The 26,639-nt window shown below is 39.1% G+C and overlaps 1 protein-coding gene and 1 long non-coding RNA gene across 4 annotated transcripts; one reads left to right on the top strand and one right to left on the bottom strand.

Annotated features, from left to right (window-relative positions):
• Positions 1-205: 205 nt before the first annotated feature.
• LOC136246535 (uncharacterized) lies at positions 206-4,570 on the bottom strand. 2 transcript variants are annotated; one of them, XR_010696588.1, is made up of 3 exons: positions 4,407-4,570; positions 1,840-2,028; positions 206-315 (listed from the first exon to the last, which is right to left on the bottom strand). It is a non-coding gene; the product is annotated as an uncharacterized lncRNA (long non-coding RNA). The 2 variants fall into 2 exon arrangements; XR_010696589.1 differs by having other exon boundaries at positions 1,892-2,028.
• A 97-nt stretch (positions 4,571-4,667) lies between these two features.
• On the top strand, positions 4,668-10,925 carry LOC136246534 (receptor-type tyrosine-protein phosphatase F-like). Of its 2 annotated transcripts, none has more exons than XM_066038029.1 (10): positions 4,668-5,173; positions 5,553-5,604; positions 5,715-5,786; positions 7,777-7,913; positions 8,634-8,846; positions 8,944-9,175; positions 9,230-9,517; positions 10,123-10,236; positions 10,357-10,482; positions 10,790-10,925. In XM_066038029.1, the coding sequence occupies exons 1-10, from the start codon at positions 5,105-5,107 to the stop codon at positions 10,792-10,794; spliced, it is 1,308 nt and encodes a 435-aa protein (XP_065894101.1). In that variant the 5' UTR covers positions 4,668-5,104; the 3' UTR covers positions 10,795-10,925. The 2 variants fall into 2 exon arrangements, with proteins under 2 accessions (XP_065894101.1, XP_065894100.1); XM_066038028.1 differs by having other exon boundaries at positions 10,354-10,482.
• The last annotated feature ends 15,714 nt before the right edge of the window (positions 10,926-26,639 follow it).

Raw genomic sequence — 26,639 nt, 5'->3', positions numbered from 1 at the left:
TACAAGATGACCTGATTACACATACCTGTAACCGTGCTACTACATGGACAGTCACTTGAACTAAGGTGTGTTAATAAGAGAGGTGCCTTATTAACTCTTGACTATAGGGTATCCATGATTTTACAGGGTGCATTTTTGTACCTACGTAATATTCGTAAAAGATATCTGGCTCTAACTACTGCTGTCGCTGCATGTGGCAACATAGTTCCAGGATAAAGCTCTTTTAACACGTGGACTAAAATAAATGCAATAATACTTCATGTACAAAATTAAAATAATTATGTCTGCTCCATGCTAGTCAGCTCGCCATCAAAGCTACAAATAGAAAAAAATTGTATGTTGAGACAGCAGTGCGCTTCATTTAACATACACTGCACTACACTTCATGGAAAAACCCGCCCACTCACACACAAAAGCAAAGCCAAATCTTTAGGATGGTGCACTGACCCAGCAAAGCTGCATTATAAGTTAGGCACTCTGAGCCAGTGCAAGCAAATCCATCTGGGAGCTAGAGAGCTAGTACCCCACAAGTGAGGCTGTATCATGCCCCAGGGTGATGGTGTGGACACCTGAAGTCCCACCTGGACTTCACCCATGGACAGCAGTTAGACATTTGCCTCCCCAGGTACTCATTGATGTTACAGCTGGGTGGGCTGCTTCCCTAGTTAACACCAAGTCCCCATTTCACAGACACGCACACACACACACACTCTACACATACACACGTATGATACACTGCGCAAAAGATAACAAAGTACTCGCAAGGGCTCACACACGTTTGTTAGCTGCGAAGCTTCACTGCTTAAGCTTTAGGAACAGGTCACATAGCCTTTATAAACAGTACAGCACTAAGCGGATCAATTAAATAAAGCCCATTTGTGTTGCATTTACACTAATTGAATCAGATGGTAAGTGGTAAGTTCAAGGCAAGGGGTAGCCAATGCCTTGGGACTCTCGCACAACATCTGAGAAAGCCAATTAGAAATACAAATATTGAAATCCAAAATCACGTAAAACAATGGAGAAAGTGGGTTTAACAAAGTGGAGAATGAAATGGATTAACCACGAATGGCCAGAATAAGATGTAGAACAAAAGCAACTGCATGGTAGCTAGTAATTTCGGTAAAAACAAAAACATCAATAACAAATTTGTATTTAAAGTATTTAGAAATACTTAAATATTGGGACTCTCGTACACCATTCCGGAATTTGCGTGGGCATTGGCTACCCTTCGGTTCAAGGGGTAGCAATTATCCACACAAAACATCAAAATGGTTTATGAGAGTCCTGCATTTTAAAAGGACTTCTAAATATTTGTAAATCTATTTTGAATGTGTTTTCTTAACAATGGTGCTAGCTACCTGTACCATTGCTCTCGCCCTAAACCTTGTTCTAGCTATTCATGATCAATCGATTTTTTCGTCCACTTCCTTAAATTCACTTTCTTCACTGATTGTATGTGATTCTGGATTTAAGGATTCCTAAATATTTGCACATTTCTAATTGCATTATTCAGGTGGTGTATGAGAGTACCCCTCTGAAAAGCTCATAAGTAACCTAGCAACAAAGATTTAATTACCACTGATTCTAAATATGAGTCATATGTGTGGCTTCACAAACCCCACCAAAATACACTGCCTACTTAGCAGTATTTCTACTTATGACCACTTCACAAGCTGTTCGCAATGCTTTCATGTAAATTCCAAACTACAAATTCTATAACATACAAAACAAAATACCACACGCCACACATTACAACAGGTCATGGTATGCTCATCTCATCCTTCTCAATAAACGCGTACAGGTTGGCATTACGTACTGAGTTGAGAGATCACCAACCATATTAATAAACGTGTTCCAGAGATGAGACCACTACACTCCTAACAATTACCAGTTGACTGATATCCCGTCGCACACTCATATGGCCTCATCTTCACTCTGACCGTCTTCCTACCCTGTTGGCATTCTGCACGTTCTCTGTGATCTACTTGTGATAAATGACTGGCAGAGTTCTCCACGTTGCTATGACTACAGTCAAGATATACAACGTGCAGAGATGTGGATAGATTGAATGACAATTCACAAGAGGCAAAATTATGTGTGATAAGATCACTGAAATAGTGCAACTGATCACCGCTGTACTAAAATTACACCATTACATGTACACGAACACACACGCACGCACACACACACGTACGCACGCATGCACACACACAGATTTGTGTATGAACTAACATCAACATCACAGAATTAACATGCTCGTAGTTGGGATTACCAATGCTTAAGTTATCCGACTGATAATCTAATAAAAAATACAAATACTGCATACTTGTCACAACATTCTTAGCACACACTACACAAATGCTTTCTCTCTCACATAGTCTGGCGTGGCCGACCCTTTTTTAGGCGCTCATAAGTGCCCCAATAAAGGGTCTGGTCTATCTAGCATTAGGCAGTTGTGCCTAATTACCGAAAATTGGTGCGTCCAATGAAATCACAACATTTTAAATTTTCGTATGGTAACTAGGACAACAGGTCAAAACAAAAGGCTTGGAAATTCATTGTTTAAATAGGATGGATGGATATTCTTTTAGCAGGGTCTGCTTTCTTTTTAAAAATCAGCGTGTATCGAACGCCATTGGCGAGGTAGCAGAATTAGTGTCTCTACAGCCTCTACACCAGCCCAGCAACAATCGTTTATAGATAGTAAGTCAGAGAAGTCATTAACCCTTAAACCCGCATAATCCAGAAAACTGGATCTGATGTGCGTGTCATAAACAAGCCTCTGTAACTTTCAAAGCATACCCCTGTTAGCCATGAATTTTAGGCCATTCATTTGCTGGTGCAATAAGAATTAAAACAGTACCTAGGGTTTTACCCTAGTGCTAAACTATAGGGCCAAAACCTTCCATGAAGACTAGGTAAAGAAACACGGATATTCTTTACAAAATGATCCATATCTCCACAATGCTTGCTGCTATCCTCTTGAAACAAACGTCATTCGTTTTGCCGTTAAATTTTACACCAGACAGTATATAGATCACATGATTAAATCCACAATCAAAGGTCGTGGCAGGAAAATGCAGTCATGGAAACAAGGGTTCCTGCTGTTCAGCGCTTCATAACAAGTAAGCCATTAGTAATCAGAATGTTCAGTTAAGCTTCTCCAAGTAGCCCAGTAAACAGACTTTCAACCAACGTATAGCTTTAGGCTGAAGTATGAATTAAGTTTCTTTAACTTAATATAGTCATTCATGCCTGTATTGTGCCATCACGCATTCCCCAAAAATATTTTGCGGGTTTAAGGGTTAAAACATCGTTGCTGTGTTGTGATCGTGAATTTTGCCATGATTGATAGTGTGAGCCGCAAAAAAATTAATACATTCTTAGGAATGCTAGATAGACCAGACCCTTTTTTTTTCATGGTGCTTATAGGCATCTAAAAAAGGGTCGGCCACACCAGACTATCTCTCTCACACACATCATACACAAATCAAGTCTGTAGCCATATCCATAATTCGAGTTATGTTTGAAGACATCAGTCACTTAGTTAGTTAGTAGAAAATTCTGTTATATAAAGAAAATATAGAATTTTTTGGGAAAGTCCAAGACATTTTTGAGCCTATCCAATACTGCTAACATGTTAGGAAGGAAATTAAATGCAAAGGTGGTTTTTTGAGGCAAGGAAACCCACTTCTTGATCATCCCTACTATATAGTATGAAGTGCTACAGCAATATATTAAGTAACTATAAAAAATGCAAAAGATTCACTTGTTGGAAAGTACACCCTGATCACAATTTATTGTATAGCCATTTAACTTTGTTGCAGTTATAAATAGCCCACTACCTGGTGTTGTAAAGGAAGAAACCACTCTGCATTGCTACAGAAAATGTAATAATTTAGCTGTTAGGAAGCTATTCGCAAGATTGACACCTTACTGTACTGCCAACAAAAAGAAATGGATACAAAGGAGAGCAAAAGTAAGGTAAGGTCGCGATACATCCATTGTACGTAGTATGCCAAAAAGCATGTCTCAAGCCCGAAGCCTTAGCCATTATTGAGCTATGTTTGCCTGAAGGCATTGCGATCAGTCAGTAGAAAACTCTATTAAATAATTATGTAGCAACTACTCTGGGCTACTCTAAACACACTTTTAGGCTTGATTCTATACCTAACCAATGCCGGGCCCGGACCAATCCTGCCAAGGTGTCTAGAAGGTATTGCTAGGATGCTTTTTGGTTATTTTGTTTTGAAAAGGTGCTAATCTTCATGATCCCTAAAATACAGTGCTACCATACTGCAAGATACGGTATTACTGTACTACATGATTAAACAGTAACTATGACATTTTGTAACAGTAACACATTACAATTCTCATCTCTGAGGTAACACATTCAGACGAACCTGAAATCGCACCCTGGACGCGGAAGTAGAGAAATTGTATCAACAAATAACACTTGGGTCTGTTTGACCCAAGCTAAAACACTAGACAAGTCTTCTTCGTCATCCATTTCACTGGCAGTACATGAAAAATATAGAATACAGTGTCACCATGCCATTGTTATAATCATTACCATATATGGATATTAAACCTTACGATTGTGGAATCCTATAGTATACATTACTACTCTACTCCGTAAATGTAATTACCATGGCAAAGGGAAAAACCGAGGGTGGTCTATTGCAGTCGAGTTAAAATACGTATGGTCGACTTTAGATAGGGATGGAACGAAAAGGGAATCATCTTCAATACTTCTTACTAGTCTCGCGTGGCACAGACCGCTATTTTCGCGCAGGGGCTTATCGATTATAAGCCCCTGCGCAAAAATAGCCGTCTGTGCCACGCGAAACTTACTTCTTACCACGTATTGAGGGTTAGTTAAGTACATACACAGACTCTGCTTGTACTTAAGATGTTGCTAAACTCATAAGCTTTGGTGCCGGTGCGTTGAATGGTGTTGGCTTGGTGGAATGTAATCGAAAAGCGGTCAACAATCGATCGCTTACGCTAATGGCAATAATGACATTCAATGCGGGTGCTTCCCATTATGCGAAGGGTCGGGCTATGCTGTAAATCGAGCCATAGATAATAAGACACCCCTATGATCGGGCAAACATACAAGGGCCACGTGATCCCGTTCCAATCCCGGCACTTCAAAAGCCAATTTACTTTTTTTTTTTTTTTTTTTTTTTTTTTTACCCGGGCTTGATGGACTGCCCTTGCCTACCACCCCCAGCACATAAATGGCCTGTGCTGGACAAACCGGGACTTTCTTAGTCCACGGCAAACTGAGACTCTGCCCGAATCAGCTCCACAATTGGGGGAGTCTTAACATAGTGACCGATGGATGAGCGGGCTCCGCGGATGCATTGTATGGAGGACCGCAAGAGAGAAAAAGATAGACAGCACCTTAACCACCCCATGACAACAGAGTAATCATCGCCCCACTTGTTTGAAAGTTGATGAGCCAAGCGTTGATAAAAAACAGAAGCCTCATGAGCCAGACCACCAGAGGCAGACATTACCAGGGGGGTAAAAGCCAATTTACTAAACTCACACAAATGATTGTCGAGATGGATCTTGCAGTATTGCTAGTCACTTGTAAGTTCCGCTAGTTATACTATCCCTAGGTACCAGTGGTTACCGGAATAGTATATGTATCTATGGTCACTAGCTATTAGCTAGCTCTATTATCAGTATGTATGTTGTAGATTCATTGCTGTGCGCGTGCTCAACTTGTGCTGGAGAGAGTGGGACTCTTCCTGCTAGTGTACTGCTTAGACGTAAGTACAGTGCTAACTGTTGTACATAATATGTACTCATGCAGTCATTGCATAATGTGTTTCAAACATGTAGCACTCCACAGAAAAGATGCTCTGCTAAGTCATTTTGTGGTGGCATGCTAATACCATAGCTACCTATTCATTTGTGCTCTGTGTATAAGTTGCATACTAGGTGTGGGAAGAAATCATAATGTGTAGCTGGGCCAGTATCTTCTCTAAACTCCAAAATAAGGCTTCACTATATGATAGATTTGTTGATAGGTGTTGATTAGAATTGATTTATCAAAAGGAAAGCTTAGGAAAGACCAAAAGGAAAGATCTAGCTAAATTATTTGCCAAATCCTTTGCAAGTGAAATCGCCAAAATTTTGTATCCTACAGTAGATGAGAGACAAGCATTTCATAATTTATTGTTTACTAGATCATCACCATAAAAATCCTTGTTTACACTTGTTTTGAAGCAAAGGTGTGGGTGCTGACAGTAGTACTTCCTCGAGGTCACAAGTATCCCCATCTTCTTTTAAAGTTCTTTAGTGATATGATTTTATCACAAATTTCATCTGTGATGGGTTTGTATTCTGGCTTAATTATATCTGCCAGGATAGTTCTTGCTGCTGACTGTAACCATAGCCACACTGTAGCTAGCTAGCTGATTTCCATAATAGCTAGCTAAACAAAGTATACACGGTATTAATGTGATATCATATAGCCACAGCCTTTTTATAACTGGTATACGTACTGTATACAGCCCATTCATGTGATGCTCATCAAGCTATAGCAATGCTTATTAGCTATTTGTCAGGCTTGTCCCAGTGATAATGATGCTACAAGCATCTGTCTAGTTCAAAGAGCCAAGAGTTCATAATATTTTAGGGGTGGGGGGAGTATCCTACTTCAGTAAATGCGTACCATACTGTGAAGTTATGACACAATACCTTGAAGAATTTCAGTAAAACATTGGTTTCTCTAGGATATCACTTTAACACTTCGAGTGTTGATAATACCCCCAATGGGTTGCTTATTGAAGCCACTGTACCTCTACCTTTTGCTGAGCAAAAGCCTGGCATTTGAAGGTGATTATAGTATTGCATCATAACTTCAGGTATGCGTTTATACAGGCTATAGGATACTCTCCCTCCTATGATATTATGAACCCTTGATAGAGCTATATAGCTGTTCACATGGGCTACAGGTGCTGTGGGAACAAAATACCACCATTGGTATGGCCCATGAAATCATCTTTTTAATACCATAGAGATTCAATTGCATCAATTTCTCACCTCACACACATGTAAGGGGCAGGTTAAAAGGTCAAATCTTAGGATGCAAATAGTCATTATTCACATTGTCATAGTGTTTTGGGAGGTAGTGGTGTTGGTTGGTCAGTAGAAACTACCACTAGTGTAAGTGAGTGCAAAATACTGTTTGCTTTCCTCCTACATAGTCCTGTCCCAGGAGAATTTGACTCCAATTCCCTACCCATATCTCTTTTCACTTTATTGCAAATCAAATGCACAAGTATTTCCTTGTACTTACTGTATAAAACATGGAATTTGCTACTGCAATTCACAGACTATGTATGATAAGGTGTAGTTTGTATTTGTGTACCCAGTTTTGGTAACACTACCTTCATGTATGTTATATATCCTAAGGTTGCAGTACATGTTGCTGTAGACCTTCAGCGCTGGTCACTGTTTTAAAGCATTAACAAACGTGTTTATACTACATATGTACTATATGTAATGTAGCATAAAATGTACTATGCTACATTTATGTGAATATTGTTATAAAATGTACTATGCTACATACAGTACAGTGCTGTATGTACTATGCTACATACAGCACTGTACTGTATGTAGCATAGTACATTTTATAACAATATTCACATAAATGTAATGCACTGTGCACTTGCAATACACTGTATTACATGCATGTATGTACCACAGAGCTGATAACATTAATTGTTGTTTGTGTTCTTGTCTGTCACACAGGACCACCAGACCCACCTGATCAACTAGCATTGTTATCACTATTGGCTTATCAGGCTCAAGTGTCCTGGGTGCAACCGTTTGATGGCAATGACCCAGTTGTGGTGTTCCATATCCTTGTATGGAACAATGATGTAAATGTGAGTTGTGTGTCTGTCTCTATAGTCATGTCTGTTTCTTGCCTGTAATCAAAAAGTTTAGGTTTTGGGTTCAATACTTGGTAAAGTACAAGGGTAATGTAGGCAGGGGAGGCAGGTGCCTCATCAAATTTGGTGGCCACAAGACAGCTCATTAAACACTTGTATTAGCTATTAAACATAGTTTTATAGCACTAGCAATTAACATGTTTATAACTCAACTTAGCTACACTATAGATTTGCAAGAATCCATCCTAAAGAGGTTTCTGAAGATTAGAACAGGACTGGTAAAGTTAGATCAAGATACCCTAATAGAGTGGTCATCCTAATAGACACTCATCTTAATACAACAGGCAATATATTGCTGTGCTGCAATGCTGATATCACCCTCCAGTACAACTTCAGATGACCTAACTTTCAAACATTCAGTATGTCCACAGACCCCCTAGCGCATGTAAATCATACTAGAGTGCAAGCATCATTTTAAGGCTACATGCAAGATTTGCTTCACCTATTTAAAAATTCTGGCTACGCCCCTGAAGTAATGTCTATTTGTTGTTGCATAAGAAACAGTAGAAGGAATTGTCTGCACTGACCTCAGTTGCGTGTACAATTTCCCTGTGCTGTGACTGTTTATATATAGATGGTTTAATCCGATGTGCTAGTATAGTGGCTGTACAGTATGTATGTGTATGCTAGTATATGTATTTCTTTGGAATCTAGTTCACTGTCAATTCTACCTCTCCGATAATATTATTTACAAATCTCCAACCCAACATGTTGTACTGGTTCCAAGTTAAGGCTGAGAATGGAATCGGAGTCGGAAATTTTAGTGAAGCAAAAGAATTTGTTACCCTATCTCTCCCACCACCATCTCCACCCGGTAATGTTACAGTGAAGTTGATTGGTATTACGTCAGTCAATATTAGCTGGCAGGTTAGCAGTCCATTACATATACTGATGTGGTACATACATACCTTTGTAAATGTAGTGAGGCACACCTGTTACCAATTGTCTGTTGTACCATTTACAGATTCCAGTGTTCAACTCCAGTGTGGGAAAAATACTGTACACTTATGTACACTCCAAAGTTCGTAATATTCAAAAGTATAAGCGTTTTATAAATGAATGGATAGTCTGTAATGAGACCAGCATTGTCATCAACACCTTGGCTAAAGGAACAGACTACTTTATCAAAATATGCTTAGGTAACAAAGTAGGAAAAGGTCCTTGTGAAGTGAAGATGATTAGTACACTCACTACAGGTAACCATTATGAAAATTGCGTGAATTAAAACTTGATCACTTTTGATTATGTAGTACCTTCTGTACCAGTGGTCAAGACACAAACAATTAACATGAACACCATCCAAGTGACGTGGGAAGTTGAGGATGATGGGGGAAATCCCTCATTGGATTATTCTTTGAGGGTGTCAACTGACATTAACAGTGTAGGAGAGTTAATACTAGACAATATAGAGGTGGAACACAGGCAATCCCGGGTGAAGAACCTGATGCCAGGAACTAGCTACTGGTTTAATGTAGTAGCTCACAGTAGCAGCGGTGACAGTGATATGGGATGGTCAATAGAAACTACCACTAGTCCATGTAAGTGAAATATGTGCTGTTTGCTTTCCTCTTAATCCTGTCCCCGGAGAATTTTCCTGCACAAAATTCTAATTGCTCACCCTTTCTGTAATTTCTAAAACTAATGATTTTATTTGCTCATTAATTCTTATAAAACCTTGAATTTGCTACTACAAGTCACTGAATATAATCTTTTGTAATAATGCAGTGGCGGAGCTAGAAATTTTCCGAGGGGGTTTCAAGTTTGCAAAGTCTTGTCACGTAGCCACATGGTATGCCCGCAAAGGCTTCAGGCACTAGTAACACTAGCCTAGATCTAGGTTGAAGACCAAAGAAAAAAGGTCTCAGCTTGTTGTTGTAGCAATTTCAAAACCTGATGGACTAGTTCAACTAGTAACAGTCCTCCTCCAGCATGGTATATGCAGCTTGCTGCCAGTTCTGTACTCCACTCGAGCGCTTGTAATGAGTAAAGGGTGCGTGCTATTCTCAGAGGGGGTTTCCATGCACTGAAACCATTGCTACCCCCCTGTATCCGCCACTGTAAAGTGCAGTTTGTCCAGTTCTGGCAAACTTAATATAGTATGTATGTCATAGCCAAGTGATGTTTATTGCTAATACTTCACCAGATGGCTCTTCACTGGCAAGTACACATACCACAACTTTACTGGAGTACCAGTACTCAGTACGAGTACCAGCTACCAGTACCCACATTATTTCACCTTCAAGTACTAGTATAGCAGGTACGTATATGTACATGTACAGTTAGTTTGTGGGTGCTAGAGTATGATATTATAGTGTGTCCTTTACTTACAGTGCTGTACATATTACAGTCTTTTGTGTTCACTTCATGTTTATAGCAGATGGATCATTTGATAACTCAGGGCAAAAGATGATGGAATTTGTAGTCTTTGTTAGCTGCTTTGTGATGGGAATTTTGTTTGCTGGCTGTTTTGTGATATCTTACAAATTAGGCAGCCAAACAATGAGTAAGTTGACATACTGATGTATGTACATGACATGTGTTACAGTGGAACCCCTCTAAAAGGACAAACTCTCTATATAAAGGACACCTGTCTAGGCCCTAAATCAGTAAAACTAGTACTTTATGGACATAAAGGGCACTTTTTTCATTTAAAAAGGACAGAAATAATTTCTCCAACGGTGTCCGGCTTAGAAAGGTTCCGCTGTACTGCTAAATACTGGCGTAGACTGAAGGTATCTTTCCCTCTAAAAATCCCCTGCATAGTGTCTGTGCATGCGTGTGTATAATTGTAATGCTTTTTCATTGTGTAGGTTAATTGCTATGGAGAACAGTGCATTAATACAAACAGACTTATCAATGATCGAGCAACACAGAATACAACATGTTTAACTACTTAATTAGAGTATGGCTTGCTACATAATATTGAATATTAAATGATTAGTGAAGTGTTTGTTAATCTGTACAGAGGCAGGGAGAGGCATACATGGGTAACACAGTTGTGCAAACAAACACACACATTTTGAGTACATGGCCATATTTCAACATTGTCTCTTTTACATGGGGAGTTGTTATCTATATTACGGATCATGACTAGGGTCTAAAATTATAATGCTGCGTTATGTGAACTGAGGCTAGACTACTGGTCCCATAACCAAGACAAGTCATACCTTTAACAAGGTATATAGATGTCACTTATGAGTATAGTTCATTATCTATGATACAAGTTACCTATACAAAAGCTCCATGACAAGGATTGCCCATATATGGACTTCACAGTCACACATCCCTCTTTATGCTACATATATGATCTATGCTTAGGGTGGAACAGTGACATGCACTCACCATGGTACAGATGTCTTGAGACCTAGTGCGTCATCCCACAACAAATTGCATTTTATGGGAAAAAGTGAGGGCAAAAGGTATGGAGAGTTCTATGCAAAATCATCCTGGAGCGTAATATTTTTGCCACCGCTCAAACATGTAGTATACTTTTACCTATTAACTTGCTTTATACCAACAATATCTATATGTATCTTGTAGTACGATTCCTCCATTTGGCTATAATTTAAAAAAAAATACAACATCAATTGTTTGCATTTTTGCCCTCAAAAAATGGTGTCTTCGTGATTATTAGAATGCCACACCCTAGGTCGCAAGATGTCTATAGTCAATATTTCCATGCACTGAGCATGTGTGTTGTGTCTGTACATAGCTGTTATGTATCTTGAGTGTTAGTTTATTAAGCAGGCTTGGTCTGTAGAAGTACTACCATGCACATACAATTATTTCTCCACACCTTTTTTGATAAGGGAAGACCGGTTGCATCAGTATATAGAAAAAGTGCTGCTTTTCAGCAGTGCCCTCATTACACCACATATACACACAATACATTAACATAGCTACAAAATAAATTCAGCCAAAGTAAGACTTATATGTAATAGTTATACCATGGCTGCGAGGGATTTTGCTGATAGAAAAATACCAAGCAGCCTTGGTATAAGTGATATATATATCACTCCCACGTACTCACCTGATAGGTGAAAGAACTAATGGTAGTTGACCCCATTTCATTTTTACCCTACCATCTGATGATCGATCGTGGTTTTAAAAAGCATTGGCGAATGGCATTTAGAATGTTATTCATACGTTACTACACAAACACACTATGTCACGATATTTATGATTGTGGGATTGTATTCGAAGTTTACTGAATTATTAGCCCGCTAACTTCGCTATTGTGATGGTAAGTAAGTACAGTACTTTAGGCTATAAATTAAGTAAGTTACTATGTTAATTACAGTAGTTTAGACTATAAATTACTGACCTAGTTTAAGTAGGATCTTGTCCAGTGGTTTGCTCATGGCTTCATGATGGCTGGCATGCGATGTGTAGAAATACGTATCCATGCATCACCCTGGTGATTACTTAGCCATTAGGCTAATTATGGGGAAAAGTTTAATACTACCATCTATTTGTAATTTAGCAACTACAGCTAAATTGGCTCTAAGTTCAATACTAAACCCACAATACAAAGTTGAATGTCGGCCAAAAGAGTTCCAAATTTTATTCCCTTATAATAGAAACTTTTTACCAAATGTAGTCCTGGCTCTAGGCACAAAGAGGCAATCACTGTTTTTTTCAGTGTGGCCCATGGTAGATAACAGTTGTAGTATAGCTACTTAAAAGTGTCCATCAAATAGGATAGTGAAAGCTGATGAAGAGTTCTAGCAGCATGAAATCGTCATGTTCAGACAGGAAAAAATTTGTATAGTCAGTCAATGAACAAAACTACATTCAAACCTTTTAAAGCACCACACAACATCACAATAGTCTAGTACCAGAGGAAGGACAAGAGTACAATACAACCTGCCCAACAACTCATTAGGACATAAACAATAGAGACAGTGCAGTCTAGACTGTGTCCTCTATTGAGTGTGCCTGCTGAGTACACCAAGTAAAATTTTTGTCAACATGATATTAGGATGGTACCTGAGAAAGTTGTCCATATTATTATAAATTATTTCTGGAGCATCACGTGAGATCACGTGACCTGCCAAGAATCCTGGAGCAGTGGAAAGAAGTCTGGTCAGTGTGTGGTGGCTGGCACTGATCGTGGAGTGATTCCAAAGTATATTTTTGTGTGTTTGGCTCCTTTACAGCAAGATGAGTATTAATTGTGACTGGATTTTGGAAAAACGATCCAAATCGCACATTAGAAGTTCCGAGATAAACGGTTTTAAAGAATTCAAGCCAGCATAACTCTCCAAGGATAGCAAGCACGCGTGTGAAATTTACACAAAAGATGCATCAATCTGTTACCTTTCAAGCCACTTCCAGTACTTGTAGCTGCTTGTACAGTTTCCCGCCAAATAAGATAGAAAATCTGAGCAGTTGGACGAGCGAAGTAGTATCACAAGTGCTCACAAAGGGGTGGAGGCTGGGTGGTGGCGGGGAGGGCAAAAGTTAGACCTCAAAATGGAGGCAGACCACGATTGGAGTCCAGACACCAGATTACAGGGCTGTGCTGGCTCCTTAGTGGTTGATATGTAGCAAAATCAGCAGAGAACACGTCTGGCCAACATTACAAGGCTGTCCACCAGTAAACCACTGACTCTTGCCAAGCCAGGTCCTTCACAAGGCCTGAAACCGCCATTTGAGCACTCCACACCACCCAGAAAAGACGTGTGTAAAAACCAGCCTCGTGTAGTTTGAGTAGTGCTGAGGGTCAAAACTTGTAGTACGATAGTGTAGCTATCCACTGGTGGTGTTGGTTTGATTTTGCCTGATGTGCGATTTGGATCGGTTCTGTAAAATCTGGTCACATATCACTATCTCGTAATTCCTGTTGAGAATCAATCAACATCACATGAGATTTACCCTTTCACATTGAAACTTGACTGGTTGGGTATGCAGCCAGAAATCAGCATGCAGAATCAAGATCACTCTAGATCTGTAAACCACGTTTTGCCAAAAGCAAGTCACCAGTACTCACATGTAGATCCATATCATCTGACACATCAATTATAGCTATACATATCAGTTTGTCTGGGTGCATCATCCCGCGACTGCATGGCCGGGGATTCGATTTTCAGGACCTTGTTAGAGTGGAGTCCCACTTAGTTTGATTGCTCCAGGGCCTCAACTTCCTAGTATGGCCCTTATTTCAGTTATCCAGCACGTAGCATCAGTGCTGGGGGTGGTGGCAAGGCCGGGCAGTCCATCTAGCCAGGGGAAAAAAAAGAATTTTCAGGATTATCACTGAGCATGCTTGAGTCCGGTCCACTGGTCCGAATTTTAGCAATCAAGTCCAGTCCGGGCCACCTGGTCCAGTCGGAAGAATACTATAGAGACATAACCCGAGACCTCAAGTCTGGCTCGTCGGACTCGAGTTGACACTAGTCTACGGTCAGACACATGTTCAAACGATTATAAACACCCGTAAGCACATGAACTTGATGAAGACAGCTTAGGAAAGTGCTATAGTTTATAAACTCAAAAGCGCGATGTACCATAGATAGAATATTTTCCGGTTACGGAGAATATACTATCTATGGATGTACTCGGTTGCGAGTTTCGGGAATCAACCTTAACGGGCACCTCCTGCCTGAAGTAATGTGTACACGTGATTGACATGAAGTGCTACATAGGCATCAAGTAGGGCGATATGCCTGCGTTGAGTCAAAAATAGAAAATCTAAGGTTGAGTAGCAGGCTCAGTTCAAGCCGGCCTATACGTTCTTACACACAGGTAAGTAAACTTTTGTTGTGTTTAGCTATACATAGCCATAGCAGTACTGTACATAGATTTAGTTAGCTATTTCAGTACGGGAAAGTATACTGACCACTATGATACCGGTAAATTTTAGAGCGTGCGTGTTTGTGTGTGTTATAGCAGAGAACTGTATCAATGCGCTAGCTTCCGACTAGCTACTTACTGAACTATGGCTATGATGTGGATCAACTCCGTCTGACATCATGCAAGTTTGTAGGTAGCTAGCTATATGCAGTGATAAGGCCACTCCAAAAATATTCTCTGTTTCCCGTCCTGGACTCAGGCATATTTGCATGTGAGCGGGCGGTCCATTTCCATTATTTCATTATAAGATTGGCTAGCTTTTCAAGCCATTATTTACCTGGCACAGCCAAAAAGGCTGTGCCAGGCACGTTTAAGCTTGTTTTTTCCTTTGTAAGTTGCAAAAATAACACAAACGTAAAGTTTGTGCTGACTTGATTGCACTGCTGACACGTGAGCTGACGCTGTTTTAAGATAGCTTTTACTGAGCCTATCAGTATGCAAGAATAACCGGTAAATAATAGAAGAATACGGAATAATGGAATATTTAGAGCTGGCAGTAACCACACGCGGGCGGTGGATGGGAAACAGAGAATTTATTTGGAGTGGCCTAATGCAGATCGTTGCGTTTATGACATTCATCTGATGATGAAGTTTGCTCTACGAATAAATAGCTATATAACAATAACTATAGCTATATATATTCCAATTTAAAGCTTTGTTGGCTAATTATTGCATGCGATAGCGGTACATCAATGAGCCACTTAGCCTTTGTGCCCAGGCTGCTTTTTTTTCTTCTCAGTTTTTGTGCAGGGGTGGGAGTTCAGATACACAAAACCACATCGCGTGACGGAGATTCACAGATCTTTTTTAACCACCACCCTCACAAAAGCGGTCTGCATGGGCACGAGAATACTTCCAAAGCACTACATTACCAGAAATAGCTACATCGTCATATAATCTTGCATGGCTTGCGCTTTGGTTGTTTTATTAAACTAATGTTCCAACATCACAAAAGAGTCCAAGCTGAGATGCTACTGTGCATGAAATATACCACGATACATATACAGCCGGTGTACTCCAGCTTGGAAACAGCTAGCTGCAGTATTATATAGCTAGCTTTAACAGTAAAAGACTGTTTGAATCATTGAGTTAATTATTTTACGTTAATAGCTATATATGGCATTCATTTTCTTACTTTATGCTCATGCAGGTATATACGTAAACATTACCAGAAATGCATGCTCATCGAACCTTGTATGGTTTCAATTCTTTTATTAGAGTGTTTCAGCAGTGTTTTTTGTTTAATATCTTGGTTATATTATTTAATCACAAAGTACTATGGGCTAGAATGTTTCTTTAAACACATTTCCCTTCACGATTTCAATAAAAAGATTGCTGTTTTGACATCTATAATTGTGGTTTTTAAATGTACTGTCCACAGGCTTTTCAAAACCACAGTAATTAATGTGATTATTGTAGCTATCACAGCAATTAAAGTACCTGCTGAGAATGGCTTTTTACCTATAGCTAAAGAACGGTGCTTTCAGAAGTATAGATATTTATCAAAAGGCAAAACACTCTAATCAACAAACAGCAAAACTCCTAGTTTTGTTTTGTTTCTTGCAAATTTACAAATTTCAGATACAGTAATAAACAAGATAAGCACATTCCTAAAGAAATATGCTTAATTTATTGTGTCAGTACTGAAATTTATCCAAGGCAGAAATGCTCCCTAATAGAGCAGTCGATGACCATCATGTTTAACATAATTTCTGGTACTGCAAAGAATACATGTAGTGAATTGTATTCGATATGATTTAAACTATATGTTAAGAAGCCAAGTTCACTTGGAGCTATAACATATATTATTATTATTATTATTAGCACTTTACAGTGACCAGCATGTAATCTATACCGTGTAAAAGCAGTTGTGCATAGACAAGAACTAGGTTACATGTCTTGTCAGCACAGCTATAAAACAACATTGTGCATGGGTAATGTTCTGCATTGAATGCTTTATTATTATTGCTGTCTTGAGTTGTAAATGATGTTTGTAGTTTACAGAATTTAGTAATCTGTGCAGAGTGTGATGGCAGACCCAGGGCCAAGACGTCAATACAGAAAGTATCTCCGATACCCCACTATACCTATCCCCAAGACCACCATGTGGAGGAGAAAGAAACGACTCAAACAAGTTACTTATTCCAGCGAGCAATTGGAATCTGAAGGTTTGTCGCACCACTATAGCAATATATTTTGTATTATTTTGCATACAAACATATACTTTGGTATATATAATTATGCAGTCAATTTTTAAAAGAGTTTTGTATATAACAGGCCAAACTTAATCAAGAGTGTATTTGCATACTGATCTGGCTAGTGTACATGCATTATATTGATGTCTACATTACAGCTACAGTTAATGAGCCAGTACTTTGTGGAAGTACCCCACCTCTAAGTCAACTGGAACCAACGTTAGTAGATTCCCTGCCATCATCTCCAATTCTGTCATCATTAGCGTCTCCTCCGCCCAATGAATATATGAGGGAACTCGAGGATAGTGCACTCCATAAAGATGCACTTGATCATGATTTACAATCAGTTCATGATGAGCCAATAAAACCGGTGTACAGCAACCCGGAATCATTTCAAAAAATCTACAATGGCAGCAATATTTCTGTATGTGGCTTCAATTGTATGATTATGAAGTTTGCTAATAAGCATAATCTAACCTACAGTGCTATTGATGAGCTGCTAGAATTGTTAAACATTATTTGTCCAAGGCCAAACGAAATCCCAACTAGTATATATAAGCTGAAGAAGTTTTCAAGCAATTTGAAAACAATTCGAGTAGCAGGGTATTTTGCGCCAATTGCAAAATTTTTGAAGATGAGGGTCGATGCACTTGTAAAGTACCGAATAAAGGTCACATGGTTTCTACAGGGGTGGAAAAGCCTTTACAAGCTATACTTTCTGGTAAGTGTGATTGTCATGTTTAATTATATAAGCTGCATGTATATGCGTCTATAAGATTATAGCTGGATCTGACCATGCATGTAGCCATGCTAAGCTCATCAAAGTTGCATTTTTATAGTACGTAGCTGTAACAGCTGCATGTGAGAGAACTGGTCGTTATTAACTTTACTTGTGAAACTAGAATAATTAGCTATATATATGTGTGTGTGTGTGTGTGTGTGTGTGTGTGTGTGTGTGTGTGTGTGTGTGTGTGTGTGACCAAATTTTGGAAAATCAACCACTTTGTCACATTTGACACCTCAAATATTTATGACTGAAACAAGTCATTGTAAGGCACTAATCAACTTTATAGTGAGTACAGAATTAGTCTGTACCCTGAATTCCCAGAAAGCTTTTGAAATATTTAAATAGCCACATTATTTGCTTTTATGGCAATGCAGTAAAGTACTCAATTCTATTTATTTCACGCGTGACAGAGTGGTTGATTTAAATCCGGTCACATATAAGCTTATTATTACAAAGCTTTCAGTGCTGTGTCCGTATGATTATGTATTTGCTTCTGTCGATATATAGATCATTGGAATTCTTTAATTTTTTCTAAGGGAAAAGACTCCCTTGATACCATTTCTGATGTTTGGGATAGTGCACACCTAAATGGAGATGCCTTTTTTAAAAACACAAGAAATGTTGCACTATCATTTTGTTCTGACGGAGTTCCGATATTTAAATCTTCAAGGACAGAAATGTGGCCAATATATATCTGCATATTGAATCTTCCTGCATCAGTTCGGACAAAAGCTAAAAATATTATTTTGAGCAGTTTGTGGATTGGGATAGGAAAGCCATCTTTTCACCATCTATTAGAACCACTTTTGGCTGAGATAAACTATTTGACAACCGTGGGCATGGAAATTGAACTACCAACTGGTAATGTAACAGTTAAAGCCAAGCTAGTGTTAGGCATTTTTGATTTGCCTGCAAAGGCTTCAATTCTATCTTGTACACAGTTTAATGGTTACTATGGCTGTAGTGTATGCCTCCATCCCGGTAAACAAATGTCACGTAGAATGGTCTATCCACCACGAGAAACCAGCATGAGGACACATGACCAAATAAGATCATTTGCTCAAGAACCGATTGAGTGTGGCAAACCAAAGAAAGGCATAAAATGCATTTCGCCATTAGCAGACTACCTAAATTTAGTGGATTCCGTCCCAGTTGATTATATGCATGCAATTCTTGAAGGAGTTATGAGTAAGTTGATGAATCTCTGGTTCCAATCCAGTAATTGTAGGAAACCTTACTATCTTAATAAGAGAAAACTGAGAGCTATTGACTGTTTATTACTAAGGCAGACTCCACCAGATGATTTCAGTCGAGCACCAAGATGCATAGCAAGTCACAGAAAATATTGGAAAGCCACTGAACTGAAACAGTGGCTACTTTACTATTCTCTTCCTTTATTACAAAGCAAACTTCCTCCGCTCTACTGGCACCACTATTCTCTGCTGGTATGCACAATGCATATTTTGTTAAAAGACGAGATTTCATCAAATGAGCTACAGGCTGTTGAGATAATGGTCAAAGATTTCTTGAATTTATTTCCAATACTATATGGACAGATCAATTGTACACACAATGTACATCTCATTTCACATCTCACCAGATATGTCAAGCTGTGGGGTCCACTGTGGACTCATAGCTTATTTTGTTTTGAAAACAAAAATGGTTTGATAAAGAGCCTTTTTCATGGAACCAATGACATAGGTCAACAGATTTTGTTCAATGTAAGTGCCCAATGTACTGTAAACTCGCTTTCATATGACGTAAAGTTAAGCGATGGTGATATGGTAGCCAGCTACTTAACTGGTGACAACAATTTCAAATCTAACATGTTTCAAATTGCTGAGCACGTATACACAGTGGGTAAAATCGAGCTTGTGAGATTGACCAAAGACCAGCAGGACGCACTACAATTCCAAACCAATGGAAGAGCTGAAACATTTTACAGACTGCACAAGTTTGGAGTAATGTATCACTGCACTCAATATACACGTCAGACATGCAGCAAACGGAACAACACTTTTTGTCAATACCGTAGGAGTGGTACAAACCACTTTGGGAAAATTGTTTTGTTTGTGAAATATCCAAAGCCATGTGCCTTAATTGAAGAACTTGTGCCATCTTTCCCTACCCTATCACAACAAGCTGGCTTTATTAATCACCCAAAGTTGACTAAACATCAAAGAGTGGATCTATTAAGCAGCATCATGCCTACAGTATCTCAAGGAAGACTGGTTAGCATTGATTTAGCAGATATATTTAAAAAGGCTGTTCTGATGAAGGTCGGATCAAAGGAGTACATTTGTTCAATACCTAATTCATATGAGCATCATTGATCACACATTTTTGCAGAGTCAGTCACATATATGTGACATGCTGAGTGAAAACCTGCCACCGTTATCGCATAATTCTGAGAAATACTTATTGAAGCACATCACTTATGAACATTCCTGTTCACTGTTTACTGAATTGATTAAAATGCACATAAAACAATTTTGTAGCACAAGTAATTTACCCAATGTGACTATTCGACTCGTGCTATAATTGTAAGAATATCTTTATATTGTCTTGGTGTGATGAAACAAAGTAATTTATTGCTATTAATTTATGCTGCAGTGAATATTACAATAACAGCTTCATTTTTTAAGTTGACACAGCCTTTGTACTTGGATCTATGGGCGTATACTGTATTACTTGGTTAAACACCGAGGCTACTATTACCTTAGTCCCAAAACTCGGTGTGGCTACAAGGGTGGCTACTGTTCGAGGGTGGCATTTATTGTACTAAAGCATTGCATGTGGCTACTACTCAAACCATGCAAGTTCAAATTCGAAGAAGTAGAGGAATTCCAGGTTCCATTTTCGTACTAATTGTCTGCTGTGCCATACAGTCTACCATACAGTGTGAGGCGTTTTGATTAATAGCCGCAGCATTTATTCAAGGCTGGCGTTTATACTACAGCTGTACTCTTCATTGTGGCCACTATTTGAGGTGCGTTGTTTAACCAAGTAAATAAGGCATGTAGGCTAAACACTGTAGCTTGCCAAATTTCCCAATCCATTAGCCTGCACCTTCATGACTCACTACTGGAGATTTTGTCCATGAAAATCCACGAAAAAAATGTTCACCCTGTGAAAAGTGAAGTTTTCATTGGGTGGCACCAATCAGTGAAATTTTATTTTCATAGCATTTTCATAGGAAAATTTAATGAAAAATCAATGAAAAATTACCACTGAAACTTCTATGAAAATCAGTTTCACAGAGTTTTCAGTGGTAATTTTTTCATTGGGTTTTCATAAACTTTTCCTATGAAAATGCTATGAAAATAAAATTTCATTGGTGTCACCCAATGAAAACTTCACTTTTCACAAGGTGAACATTATTTTTCATTGGATTTTCATGGACAAAATCTCCAATAGTGACTAATGTCTGATAAAATAAGTACAGTATGGTCACTGTACACGAAATCAGTTGTTCTGTGTAAGTTCCTAATGCCAATTGCTATCACCTCACACCAATATACCAGATACAGCTGAAACTTCTGGATAACAAAGTAGCTATGAAAAGAAGCTTGAAGTAAACTGCTGTCAGTGAGTAGATATCCAGTGCGCCGAAAAGAATTTAAAGCCACTACTCCTACAATCGGAATTCTCTACCCCAATATGTGATTGATGCAAATTCTCCTAATCAGTTTAAGAGCCTGCTGGACAGACATTATAATGTAATGTATGATTTGTAATGTACTTTTCTGTGTAGCTATGGATGTACTGGCAGGCCTATGCTAGAAAAAGCGGTCTGGCCACGCGAGACTAAGGCCTATGCCTCAGTTATCCAAAATTTACAATTACAATCGAAAACCTTAGCTAACTATCTTCATTGGAGAAAATGTCAGTCATAAAAAAGGAAAACAGAAAGTTAGCTTAATAATTGCTACTGCAGCTCGCTATATAATTCAGCGTTGTACGCTTCCAGCTTCGCTGCAGCTTGTTGCACAGCAATGCGTCAGTCTCGAGGCCTATACTAAGTGATCTTCTGTTGCACGGCTGCAATAAGTACGCGGTCTCCAGTGATCTATGGACTGTAACTCGAGGCTGTGGTGAATTCACTAAGGACTCTGATTCCGGCTGCTGCAATCCAACTCGCCTCTGATTCTCACGTTGAGAGCACTTAGGCGTGATCTCGGCGAGGATTTGGGAGGTTTGCAAAGTAATCGGTAGCTCGCTTGGTTCGACCGTTGCTTCCTCTTTACCTTCTTGGTAGATTGCATCATGATTGCATAACAAACAAATTTCCCATCAAAATTCGTGCGCGCGTTACACGTGTTGATTCACGGGGCTTTAATTGGAAGCTTCTGGATGTCTTCAGGCTGCTAGAGTGATTAGTCCTTCGCCCCTTTATTACTATGGAGCGATTAAGGGATGGTTGTCATGACAGAAATACGAAAACGACACAGCTACAGCCGGTTCTCTAAAGAAGGAGAAGGAGGGATTTAATTAGAAATATATAATAAAGGCCACTCGACCAGTGCACGCTTACTGAGAAAGTGAGTACTTATAAGAGGGAGTAATCGTGTACAAATAAATTCTTGTTTAGTGTACGTCTACATGTATGTTTTAGCTACTTGACAGGAAGTGCAGTTTTTTGCCATAAACACAAGGCTACATGAATGAGTTGAGTAGTCTGCTTTTGCTGGCTTCTTTTTCCAAGGCCACTGGCAATCTGTATTGATGGTCTAGGCCCACAATAATGGAGCTCTTGTCAGAGAGTAGACAGCTGTGTATGACTGTACAGCTCTGTGAGGTTGGTTAGAGTGCTGTAGTGTTCATTTGCCTCAAGTTAGTCAGTTTTGAATCCTGTATGGTCCACAGCTAGGCTTATTTCACTCCTTTTCCATCATCTGACATTTTGTTTCAACATTTCCTTGCCTTCCTTCCACCACCCGCCCATTGTTGAGTTTTAAAAAACTATCTAAAATGGCGGGAAACTTAGTCCTTGGCTACTTGTTCACTGGATGTTTTAAAGGTAAGGGATTGGTGTAAAATGTGTGGAAATTTAGTTCACGTAGCTTTACCCATTGGCGAGCTATAACACTTTGAATAATTAAAACTGGCATATCTCAGTACCTGTAAATAGGCTATAAGACCGGTTTCATAGATCCAGTCACCTATATGTCTCTAATATTATAGAAAAGTCAACAAATAGCAAAATAGTGCATAAAAGTTTTTTAAAATACTGAGTTACCATGTAGCTTGGTATTACTGCATAGAAGGAAACTTTAGTGAAATTCTTGTTAAAATCTATTTGGCAAAATAAACCTTAGTGAATTTTTAGTCTATTGAATAGTGTGCCAATGAAATAGTAGAAGATTGGTGGATTAAACTTTGGCAAATTTTGAGCAATTCACCAAAGTTTCCCTCTATACGGTATTTTAGTCATTGGATTGGGGTTGTAGAGCACTATAATAGAAATGAATGTGCCACCCAGACGCTTAAATGGTAGCTGTCACCTGATATTGGTTAAGCAGACAGCAAAATTGTCGTTTGGATTATTGGGATTTGTGTGTCTGTGTGTCAAACTGCTGTCTGTGCATGTTTCACTAATGGGTGAGGTCCAGGTGGGACTTCGGGTGCCCATACCATCACCCTGGGCATGGTACAACCCCACCTTCAGGGTACTACCACAGTTTGTAGTACTAATACTTGGCCAGCCCATTCATCTCTCCGTGAAAGCCAATAATATATTTTTAAATGTGTGTACATTTAAAATTGGGTCATATTGTGGCTGTACTACTGTAATTGATTTATGTAGCTGTGTGATGGGGGTACCCTAAGTGTATTGTAAGCTTAGCTTATAGATCAGCTGATAAGTAATAGAGACTTGAGTCACCCTTTAATTAATATAATAGGAAAGACCTTTTTGCATCAGGCAACTGATATCTATTTTATGTTAATTAAGGTCTTGAATACAGCCTGTATAGGAGCATATACAGGGATTTTAATTTTGTACTGCAAAGGCCATGCATGATAAGGCTTGCCTTTGCAGTGCAAAATTAAAACCCACAATCAAATCTTTTATATGCTACTATATAAGACCATGACCCTGAATCAATGTCTGGAGTTATTTTTTTATATTTTGGTATTTTAATCAAGTACAACATACAGCCAATTTTTGGAAAAGGTCTACCCTGTTTTAAGGGTGTGACCTTGTTACTCAACTGGTCATGACATGGATATCATGAAACTTACCTTAGGGTTAGAGGACAGGCTTACCTAGTATCTGCGAAAACCGAACATAATAGTGCAATTCAAATTTTTCAGTATAAAGCATTGAAATACAATGGGTAAATAATTGCATAATACGGAAAAAATTCCGTAATTTTATAAATGCCTCGTACTTAGTGAGGGAAAGGTCGAACGGTTAAAACCTGGGCATCAACTTGTACCCTACACAAGAGGAGTTAGAAAATCTTTGTTTCGTTGCACTACTCCAAATGAAATAGTTATGGCCGCTTGTTCACATCACGTCGAAGTGGTAGTACGCAATCGATTTTTCTTCATGCATTTTGCCTTTGTTAGTGGTGAAAGAAGGTAACAGAAAAACTAACATACCCAGCGATCGATTCCCCAGTTCATGGCGAACACGATGGTGTAAATTTCGAGTCTCCACAGCATTGCATTCGTAAGTTGCATCCGTTTTAGTAAGCGCCTGTAAACTATTTGTACAAATCGATCTTTCTGTTGTCGTTTAGTTGGGATATAACTCCAGAACGTCTTGGCATATGAAGCTGAAACTTTACCAGGAAATATACTTGGCTGTGTGGATTATAAATATTTAATAAAATGGAATTTGAAAAATGCACTATTATGTCTGGTTTTCGCAGATCCAGTCACATTTGTGCTGTTTAATTGTACTTTATGTTAATTAAGGTTTTGAATACAGGCTGTATAGGAGCATATACAGGGATTTTAATTTTGTACTGCAAAGGCCATGCATGATAGGGCTTGCCTTTGCAGTGCAAAATTAAAACCCACAATTAAATCTTTTATATGCTACTATATAAGACCATGACCCTAAAGTCGATGTCAGAGCTATTTTTGTATTTATAGTATGTATATAACACCAAGTACGCCTTAAGTAATTTTTGGAAAAGGTCTACCCTGTTTTAAGGGTATGACCTTGTTACTCAAATATATGTGACCGAATTTTGTAACAATGTCAATCTACACACAATATAACTTGTAATAAACCGCATTTAAAAGCAATTGGCAAAATATGAAAATTCTCCAAAAAAAACTTATACAAGTATTTATTGCCTCACTACTCCGCAAAGTAAAGGTCTAATCAACTTATCCTGGGTATCATCATGTTTGCCTGTCCATTGGGATTTCGAAAATCTTTGTTTCGTCCCCGTACACAAATTAGTTCTCGAGTTACACGTGTTTGTTTACATTGCGGTGATGAATAAATTTATAAATGACCTTTTCTCAGTGAATATGCCCTTCTTATATTTTGAAAATCATCTATACCTTGGAAGGTGGACAAATTCATGACGAACACAATGAGCCAAGTTTGAACTTCATACGCCATTTCATCAGTAAGTTATGATTGTTTTAAGCACCTGTTATTTATTTTCTCAATGGCTTACGTTTACATCAATTTATTTGCTTGTCCCGGCTATCCAGTGCTATATCTTCCACATGGCGTAACGTACCAGGCTAAAACTTGGTAATCCCATTCATCTGTCCCTATAGATAAAATCAATAAATGTGACCGGATTTGCAAAAAGGGGTCTTCCACACACATCCAATTTATGAACTTTGACAATTCATAACTTGTGATTGGAAAATTGTATTGACTTGAAATTTGGTCAGTACTGAGCACTAGCAGAGGAGGTTAATGGATGATGGAAATTTCAGGTTTATACTTTTGTTGATTACTAAGTTATGTCCTTCCATGTTCAATGAATTGGATGTGTGTGGAAGACCCCTTTTTGCAAATCCTGTCACAAATGAATTTTGAAAAGTTGACATTTTTTGTAATTGTATCACATATAGTACTGGTCATGTCATGGATATCATTAAACTGCATGTATTTGTAGTATTAGTTTGTGCTTTCTAGCTATTTCAGTAAACCACTGAAATTGTTGTTGTTGATGTTGTGTGTGTGTGTGTGTGCGTCCGTGCGTCCGTGCGTGCGTGCGTGTGTGTGTGCCTGTTGTGTGTGTGTGTGTGTGTGTGTGTGTGTGTGCGTGCGTGCGTGCATGCGTGTGTGTGTGTGTGAGCCAGCATAGCCAAGTGGTTCAGGGTATCAGCCTGTTAACCAAAGGTTGCAGGTTCAATTCCCGGTCAGGACACTTTGATTGTGCTGTTTTTTTCTTGAGCAAGAAACTTTACTCACATTGCTCCAGTCCACCCAGCTGTTAAATGGAGACCTGGTGTTAACTAGGGAAGCAGCCCACCCAACTGTAACATCAATGGGTACCTGGTAATAACTGGGAAAGCAAATGTCAAACTGTTGTCCATATCTCGTTAATGGGTGAGGTCCAGGTGGGACTTCGGGTGCCCACACTATCACCCTGGGGCATGGTACAGCCCTACCTGCGGGGCACTAGCCCTCCCCCAGGCGGATTTTCTAGCATGGCTCTTAGTGCCTGACTATAGTGCCCAGGCACCCCAGCAACTTTGCTGGGTCGGCGTAACTGTCCTTGATGGCGGCTAGCGACTTTGCTTTGCTTTTGTGTGTGTGTGTGTGTGTGTGTGTGTGTGATGCTGCATTTACACTTGCCTCATATCACGCGCTAGCTTGGTTCGGTACAACTCGTCTCA

Source organism: Dysidea avara, chromosome 2 (genome assembly GCF_963678975.1).
Source record: "Dysidea avara chromosome 2, odDysAvar1.4, whole genome shotgun sequence".
In the NCBI taxonomy this organism is placed as follows: Eukaryota; Metazoa; Porifera; class Demospongiae; order Dictyoceratida; family Dysideidae; genus Dysidea; species Dysidea avara.
The sequence above is the reverse complement of the archived record's forward strand: the minus strand, read 5'-3'. Positions and strand labels throughout refer to the sequence as shown.

Bases quoted from the DNA above. Each gene is read 5' to 3' on its own strand.
- LOC136246534 (XM_066038028.1), top strand. From the start codon at position 5,105: ATGATCGGGCAAACATACAAGGGCCACGTGATCCCGTTCCAATCCCGG. The intron at 5,174-5,552 runs TTTTTTTTTTTT...AGCCAATTTACT, and splicing joins ACTTCAAAAGCCAATTTACT to AAACTCACACAAATGATTGT. The intron at 8,847-8,943 runs GTTAGCAGTCCA...TACCATTTACAG, and splicing joins CAGTCAATATTAGCTGGCAG to ATTCCAGTGTTCAACTCCAG.